The sequence below is a fragment of the Electrophorus electricus genome, chromosome 24 (genome assembly GCF_041902795.1).
Source record: "Electrophorus electricus isolate QZ-2024a chromosome 24, ASM4190279v1, whole genome shotgun sequence".
NCBI lineage: Eukaryota > Metazoa > Chordata > Actinopteri > Gymnotiformes > Gymnotidae > Electrophorus > Electrophorus electricus.
The window spans coordinates 7,745,922-7,754,806 of record NC_137520.1 but is presented as its reverse complement, the minus strand read 5'-3'; the positions used below and the strand labels follow the sequence as shown (position 1 = coordinate 7,754,806).

The 8,885-nt window shown below is 40.4% G+C and overlaps 1 protein-coding gene across 2 annotated transcripts; it reads right to left on the bottom strand.

Annotated features, from left to right (window-relative positions):
- Window positions 1–369: 369 nt before the first annotated feature.
- On the bottom strand, window positions 370–8,052 carry LOC118240704 (CDK5 and ABL1 enzyme substrate 2-like). Of its 2 annotated transcripts, XR_004775573.2 has the most exons (5): window positions 7,812–8,052; window positions 6,636–6,742; window positions 4,208–4,412; window positions 3,133–3,372; window positions 370–1,838 (listed from the first exon to the last, which is right to left on the bottom strand). XR_004775573.2 is itself a non-coding variant. In XM_035522254.2 (4 exons), the coding sequence occupies exons 1-4, from the start codon at window positions 7,938–7,940 to the stop codon at window positions 3,232–3,234; spliced, it is 582 nt and encodes a 193-aa protein (XP_035378147.1). In that variant the 5' UTR covers window positions 7,941–8,052; the 3' UTR covers window positions 3,034–3,231. The 2 variants fall into 2 exon arrangements, 1 of the variants encoding a protein (XP_035378147.1); XM_035522254.2 differs by lacking the exon at window positions 370–1,838 and having other exon boundaries at window positions 3,034–3,372.
- Window positions 8,053–8,885: the final 833 nt, after the last annotated feature.

The window sequence follows — 8,885 nt, the reverse complement described above, 5'->3', positions numbered from 1 at the left end:
GGAATTGACAGACCTTTTAGCTAGTTGGCTAACTGTTGACTTGTACAGCTAACTGTTAACTTTTAAGACCAACCAGTATACAATGTTAATTTATTTGAATATCAGTAATTTCCTTCATGAAATGCTGTACGTATTCATTTTTTAAAAATTCATTTGATTTTCAATTTAAAATGTGAAAATTGCTGCCATTGAGTGGTGTAGAATGATACAATGTTAGACTACAGGTTCAGACACATGGATACTGGTAGGTTAATTAATTCCCTCCCAGTCATTCAAAGCTTTCCACAGTGAAAATACAATATAAATAATGAAATCATTATAGTAATTATAGGAATTGTTCATTTATTTTTCTTAATATTATTGTTTTAGGAATTATCAAAAATGTAAAAAAAAAAATTACTTCCTGTTACTATCAGAGCAAATCATAGTTGTTAAGAAAATAAAAGCAGTTTCATCATTATTTTACCTGTTATTTACAACTATTTTCTTCATTGTGACAACTACCATTAACTACCAATGTCAACTAACTTAGAATATATGTCAGAAATACAAAGGAAGTAAATAATTAATGCACATTAGTAGTGAAATCAGAAAATATATTTCCAAAGTGCTCTTTTGTGGTATATTATACAAACCAACAACAACAAGAACAACAAATACACAGTATTTATCATACAAGTACAATACGTATGATAGTATGCATACATTACAGGAAAAAGCAAACAGAATAAAATCAAGTGAAGTGGAAAAAATAAATGTTTCCAAGCAAAACAAACAGCAGAAATCTTTCTCATACTACTATTCAAATATAGTTTGTACATGATATTAGAAAAGCGGAAGACTATACAAGACTATCAAACTGGAACTCTAAATGAACAGCCTTTCCAATTTCTTGTACCTCTGTAACTACCCCAACATGACTCTGCTGGTTCTAGAACCCATATGCTGTGCCACACCACAGCAGGACTGGGACTCCAGTACTGGACTAGGTGGGCAGAAGTGACCAGCAGACTGCAAGAGTTGCTAAACACACTGAGGGACACTTTAAAGCTTCAAATTCTACTGCCTACTTATTGCATTACTTAAAATTATGACAACAGTGTGACTGTCAGGGATTAATCACAGAAGAATCACAGTGTAATGCTTCACTGATTATCTCATTTAGATTTGGCATTCAGACTTTATTTGTTGTCTCCCACTTACAAATCATTTAATTCTCTCAGGCACTTACTAGTCTTTGAATCCCTGTCTAGGTGAACCTAGAGCAAAAAAAAAAGCCTCATTCAAAAAGACTGCTTTCTTGAATTTCACTAGTCTGCTAACAGTGACTCTCTCATGGTCACAAGTCATTCTCAAACCAAAAAAAAAAGGTATTTAAGTGCACAAATATACAGACAGATCTAACAATGAGGAATTTGCACGTACAGGATGAGGGGAAACAAACGACTGCCATGAATTCATCTTTTCCCCGCAGTGACGTCATACATATGGTTATTGCCAGTGTTTACCACAAGATGGCATTTGAAATTCTTTGTCCTACGACCGTGAACACAGGTTCTATTTTTGCAAAGACACTGTAAACTACAGCATAATGCAAACCATCTTGGACAGAAAGAAAAGCTTGGACCAGTTCCTCTGAGCCCTGTTAGAAGATTGACTGCCCCTACTAACCACTGTGGTATGTGCATTTACCACAAACTCCAGAAAGCCAGAGGAAGGGCAGTTATGGGACCGTATTCCTCACTGGGACAATAGTTCTATGGGACAGCATAAATCCAGACCATCCTCCTAAAGTGCAAGCGTTCTCAATTTGCTGTAGTTTCTGAAGGTCACAGTATCTATGGCAGGAGCATACGGCATTCAGTTATTGGTACTGTAAATTATAACCAAGCCAATAAACATTAGAAAACGATATGTATTGGAAATCAGAAGTTGAAGAAAAAAGTGAGCCGTTATTAACACAAGCGTGTACAGGAGAATTGTTAGTTTATGGGGACTTGTAAGCAATTCTCCTTTTGGTGATTTTTGCTATAAGATAATCTTAGATCAGCTAGAAAATGGCACCATCTTTCACACTGACAGGCAAAGTAAACAGCTTCATAGTGACAAGGCTATCAGTGTCACCAGAGCTACTCACACCACTGACCACTGTGTCACAAAGCAAGATGAGAAAGTGTTTCAATTATATATTACGAATGTCAAATATAATATTTTCCACACGTAAAATGTACAGCGTAAATGCTTCCTATTTTTGTGTTTTTTGTGTGTATACTAATGGAAGAGGAAGTACTGAACAGTGTGTGTTGGCCACCACATTAAATAATTATTGCACACAGTACACTATAAAGCTGTTCCTTAATAAAGGCTGAAATGTGTGGAACTCATGGAGCCATAAGAATTAGTGTGGATAGAAATAGTGTGGAAAAGAGGATAAGGGCACACAGTACATATTATAAGTCTCTGGAAAAACAAGTAAATTAAAAGAATTAAATAGAACACTGAAGCACGGCAAATGTGCTTTAGTCTGAATCAGCTCTAATGTAGAGCATCTAATTTACATTTACATTGGAAATGTAAATATGTAATTTTTTGTCTTCCAATCAGAGGCTTTGCGAAACATCTTAAAAGTCTCAACACAGAACACAGTCAAACAGTGCACACTGGTGGGACAGTGGTGTTGTACCAGTGACAGAAAAAAACCCCCTCAAATATTGCATAACATTATACAAATGAGTCTTTTCACCATGAATTGGTTAAAAGCAGGAAATGCCTGGATGTATAATAATTTATAGTAACAGTAAATTATACAGGCTGTTTCAGTGTGGCTGTAAATATACTTTCAAAGAAGTGTCTATACAAGGATAGTTCTACTTTAAATTAAAAATAGAAGTTATTTTTGTCACAATCATGTCAATAGCGTGCACACGCGCACACACACACACACACACACACACACACACACACACACACACACACACACACACACACAGGATGTGGGAAAACTCTTCCCTTGTTATTTGAGTGTTTGGAGTTGATTTAAAGCTGCCTCGTAACTAATATGTCATATCATTTCCCTCACATGTCCCATGTGAATATAAAAAGCAAAAAATATATATGTTAACTATAACCTACAAGCACTTAGTGTTGGCCTGAAACCTTCCCTGAGGCCGGTCTCCATAGCCTCTCTGATCCCGTGGCCCAGCTCTGGCTGGGGTGGGTGGTGCTGCAGGCTCAGGGCTGCTGCACCAGGCGGTGGAAGTGGGGCATGACTTTGCTCTCAGGCAGATAGAGGGCCATCTCCAGAGCCACCAGTACAGTGAACTCGAAGGAGATCAGCTCTCTCCTGCTAATGCGGAACCTCTCCTCCAGTTTCTGCAAAGAGAAGAGCCAGGATGAGAGGGCGTCAGTGAACGCTCTGGAGTACTCGCTCTGACTGGCAGGGCTTTATGGGAACATGGGTTTGGAGATCAGTGACTATAGCTCCAGAGCAGGATTGTGCTCAGCTATTATTTAACCACTTTACTGCATCAACATCTGTGAAGTGTTATCTAGCCAGTGTTATCTAGCACTTTGCTGTGTGTACTCTGTGCAGGAATGAAACTAAAAGTAAATGATTATGAACTTGTCGACATTATGCTCTTTTTGACTTTTGTTAGGTGAACAGAGTCAATTATTATTGTGGGGTTCTTAAAAGAACCATCACAGAAATGGCTGTTTAATGCCTTTAATAAAAACAACAGTTGTATTCATGTAGGCATGAAATTCTTGACATTCAGTAGACTGCTCAGACAGCCAGCCTGTATCGCTACAATACAATGCCAAGCTCTATTCAAGCTCTTATTAATAGAATAAAACAGACTTTGAATAATCCACAACCTTTTTGCTTTGACCTCTAATTGACTGAACAGTAGTTTATCTCCTTACACACTGGATCTTCATGGTGCTTCCATATGTGACACTAATTATGTGATTAATTGCTGTGAACTGAAATATAATATATATATATATATATATATATATATATATATATATATATATGCAGATTTCAGGTTGTGTGTGTGTGTGTGTGTGTGTGTGTAGTGAGAGAGAGAAAGTATTTCTAAACAAAATCTGATAGACCTCTGACCTCAAGCAAAAGACCAAAAGAAGCTGCAGGTGAACTTTTCAGGCTTTTTACGTTTTTTCCTCTTTTCTCATTTGCACTCACGTCGATAAGCTGTTTGACCTCTTGTTTCCTGAGGTCGCTGCTGATCTTGGCTGCCAGCAGGAGGCAGGCAGCCGCCACCAGCTTGCGGTTGGCCTTGCTCAGGCGGCCCTGCAGGACGAGCTTCTCGAAGTAGGCGAAGGCCACAGCCACGGAGGCCGGCTGCAGGCCGCACTCCTCCCCAGCCTCCCGCATCTCTCTCTTTAGGCTGTGGGCGCGATGCGCCGGGACGGACAGACAGACGAACAGAGTCAGTGAGGTGACTGCTCTCAAAACATCTACAGGCCATCAAAGCCTCATTAAGAACAAAAGAAAAATAAAATGAATGGCAACATTAATCGCAGTTTACTTTTGGAATGTACGGTTTCTAAAACTAGATATCTTATAAGAAACTCTAAAAACATGTCTCACATGGACATCATTTATTCACCTCTACTGGCACAGGGCCTCTCATGAGATCAAAGAATTGTGAATGTTGATGAATCAGGTTTGTACAGCTTTGTGCTTTTCATGCACAGTAGGCCTACTACAGAGCTATTTGATCTCTGATCTTCGAGTCGATCAGCGTGCATACAGCTAACGTATTCCAGCCACCTGAGTCATAGCAGCTATTGAATGAGGACCATCTGCCCTGGTGTGAATGTAGACCCCCTTGTTGCAGTCTTTAAAGAGTCACATGCCTGGTTATGACAAGCTGAACAAGTAAGTGTCTCTATAAGAGCTTGTGGAGTGGAATCTAGATATTGCCAGATCCATGTTCTCGCAGAACTGGCACTTTTTTGCAGGCTTGTACCACAGTGTTGGGTCACTGCGTGTTATACTGTGTATGACTATGTATGTGACGAATAAACCGAACTTGAACTTGAGATGTTCAGGATGTTGACGTTAAGAGGGCCTGTGGCGAAGAACAAGGGTATGCTCACAGCCCTCCGGGGAGGGTTCCACTGATTACAAGAGTGTCGCTTATAGCAAAGCTTATAACCAGTAACTGTCATCTCCTGTGTTGTGCTGGTGCTGAGAAGCACTGATGGAGCGATCTCTCCATGTGCTACAAACCTAGGAAAATAAGTATGGAAATCCTGCTCTGCCCAGACACCGTGATTCCCCACTCACTGTTACTGATACAACCCAAAGTAGTGGCAGAGCCACTACTTTTTTTTGCCATGATTCACTCCCTTAAACTTGTAGACCCTTCTTTGTCTGGGCCCTCTGCCTAGGCCAGTCTCCCAAGGATAACCCAAGCAAGAGCAAGAAGCTCTCGACAACATGGCTCTATGGTTCACAACATATAGCTCTATGGTTCACAACATGGCTCTATGGTTCACAACATGACTCTATGGTTCACAACATGACTCTATGGTTCACAACATGGCTCTATGGTTCACAACATGGCTCTATGGTTCACAACATATAGCTCTATGGTTCACAACATATAGCTCTATGGTTCACAACATGGCTCTATGGTTCACAACATATAGCTCTATGGTTCACAACATGAGTCTATGGTTCACAACATGGCTCTATGGTTCACAACATGAGTCTATGGTTCACAACATGGCTCTATGGTTCACAACATATAGCTCTATGGTTCACAACATGAGTCTATGGTTCACAACATGGCTCTATGGTTCACAACATATAGCTCTATGGTTCACAACATGAGTCTATGGTTCACAACATGGCTCTATGGTTCACAACATATAGCTCTATGGTTCACAACATGGCTCTATGGTTCACAACATGGCTCTATGGTTCACAACATGGCTCTATGGTTCACAACATGACTCTATGGTTCACAACATGGCTCTATGGTTCACAACATATAGCTCTATGGTTCACAACATATAGCTCTATGGTTCACAACATGGCTCTATGGTTCACAACATGGCTCTATGGTTCACAACATGGCTCTATGGTTCACAACATATAGCTCTATGGTTCACAATATATAGCTCTATGGTTCACAACATGGCTCTATGGTTCACAACATGGCTCTATGGTTCACAACATATAGCTCTATGGTTCACAATATATAGCTCTATGGTTCACAACATGGCTCTATGGTTCACAACATGGCTCTATGGTTCACTAGGGCTATAAGCCTCTCTCCCACGAAAAGGTCATGATCCTAGCAGGATCCTAATTTGTAAAAACTGTGCAAAATGAATTGTGGAAAATGTCATTTAATCTCAAAGTACGTTTAAGTGCAAAAATGTAACATCTGTAGGAGAGAGATTACTATAGTTACTGCAACAACTTAATGCCAAGCTGTGTACATCCACTGGGATAGTATAGCAAGGACGTGAATGCAGCTAATATGGATACAATATTAACCTAATGCACTATCAGCTATCAGTTATATTATTTGTTAGCAGTCATGTGTTTGTGTAAGTGTAAGTGTGCAAATCTGTATGTGTGTAGGGATGTGTACCTTCTGATCTTGGTGAGTGTGAGCTTGATGTGAGGAAATTTCTCCTTAAAGGTTTCATTCATGTCTTTCTTCAGATCCGATGGTTTCACATACTCAATCACTGTTGTCTGAGAGACATAGAGACAGAGTGTTACTTGCATGCTTTTGTCAGCAGTATTAAGGTGTGCATAGTGACGATATGAGCTGGTCAGACTAGGTACATTTAAGTCATAGAAGCCATGGCTTTAAAATATATCCTGACTTTATATCCAGCCTTTGTATGAAGCTCATTCCAACAGCACAAAGGCTCTGTGACATAGAGAGTCATTTAAGCCTCTTTAACTGTCTATGCATGAGAGTGTGTGTTTCTGAGAGAGTGTGGGAGAGAGGGAGAGAGAGAGAGAGAGAAAGCGAGAAAGAGAGTGAGGGAGAGAGGGAGAGAGAGAGAAAGAGAGAGTGAGAGTGAGAGAGAGTTGGATCAACCTGATGCATGGATCAACCTGAATCTGACCCCACAGAGACACCGAAACAAATCATTCATGGATTGCTGCCAGGAACTAAACCCTTACTGACTCTCCACTTTAACAAAGACAGACAGCATGAAGACGAGGAAGGGCTGGAGCCCTAGAACTGATCAGGCGTGACTACAGTGCGGCTTCCTCGTGTATTCTAACACATAAGATTCCTTGGACGTTTCCCTCTTTCAGTAGGTGTGTAGGCAGTTTAATAAGGACATTTTTAGCAAGTTACAATGGTGCAATTCTAACAGTCTGAATGTCCCATTACAGTTCATACCAGCATTTTGCATCCTGAAATTTTAGTTGAAATTATATTTAACAATATATTGCTTTCTTAATGGTTTGTTAATAATTTGTGACACCAAGATCATGGAAGGTTGAAATATGTACAAGAACCCTCTAACAAATAATTTTTTTTCCTGTTTACCGTGACATCCTGAGCCACCTTGGGCATTCCAGATGAGGGTTCCATGGTCGTGTGATGAATTGCGACATTCACGCGATTCGACAAATGTAAATAGTTTTGCATATGGTGAAAGCTAACGCCAAAATACTGAGTTGAGCAGCACATGCAGCCCCTAGCTTGTGCATCTCCGTCCCAGAGTGCAATTCACCCGACTCTCCCATCTCTTCACACGACTGCTACTCCTGAACCCCCATGCCCCTCCCTCCATCTCACCATATAGGAGGCAAATATCAGGACTCTCTTGTGCTTCCCGCAAGGCCACTGGGGGTCACTCAGCAGGTTGGGGTCATACTCAGAGTCATCCAGACCTGGAAAAGACCACGTGCATAGAAACACCACCATTAGAACTGCTGTATATTATATTCGGGGGGGCTGATTAGGCAAATACGAAATTAATTGGGTTCATGGTATGGTATAATTGTTTACCATATCTACTATCTATACTATAAATTCACAGATTAGTCAATTCCTTCCAATTATTGTAGCGCCATTAACCAACATTTTTCATCTTTCCATTCATACTGCTGAACTGCCTGCTTTCTGGAAAGCAGCCTCTGTACATCCTCCTTTTAAGGATGCTGATCACTAAAGCAAAATGGATAAAGCCCTGCAACAGTTTACATGAGCATCATCTAAGTTTCTGGACAAACCTGATAACAAGCAACTAACTCACTAGCTTAAGGTGCAGGCCATCTTACTATATAAATGAGCTTATATTGGAGTCTCTGATATGGTTTTCACTGTGTAAATATAAACCTCCATCTCTCACCACTGCCATGTGTCTAAAAGCATTTTCCAGAGCTCAGTACCTGGTCCCACTTTCATCTCCCAATTTATTAACGATATTCCTCATCTCGTTAATAACTCTCGCATGCATTTATATGGCGATGATAATGTTGTATGCTACTGGTCCATTTCCTGACACAGTGTTATGTTCCCATCAGGATATCTTCCTCAAAGTTAATCAGGCTTTTACTGGTCTTCATTTATCAGTAAACACAGCCAAAATTAAAGTTATCTTGCTTGGCCAGAAGGGCACTGTGCTCACTCCCAGTTCTGAAATGACCGCTCCTTGAACACTCCACTTCTCTCTGTATTGTCTGGGTGAACAGTCCTCTCTGCGCACTCACTGTAACATCTGCTGGCTTACACTTCTTTATGAAACTCTTCTTGTATTCTCACGCCCCTTTTTAAGTCAGTTATTGCAGTTTCTGTGCACAAGTAAGACATCCTCCCTTTGCATCACAGCAAAGCCCACAGTAAATCCAACTCATCCTTTGGCCTGTT

What these genes read in the sequence shown, in the direction of transcription:
- LOC118240704 (XM_035522254.2), bottom strand. Translation starts at nt 7,940, where the DNA reads ATGGTGGTGTTTCTATGCACGTGGTCTTTTCCAGGTCTGGATGACTCT. An exon ending in TGATATTTGCCTCCTATATG is followed by an intron (nt 6,743 to 7,811) that starts GTGAGATGGAGG and finishes TATGTCTCTCAG; the next exon opens with ACAACAGTGATTGAGTATGT. An exon ending in AGGTCAAACAGCTTATCGAC is followed by an intron (nt 3,373 to 4,207) that starts GTGAGTGCAAAT and finishes TTCTCTTTGCAG; the next exon opens with AAACTGGAGGAGAGGTTCCG.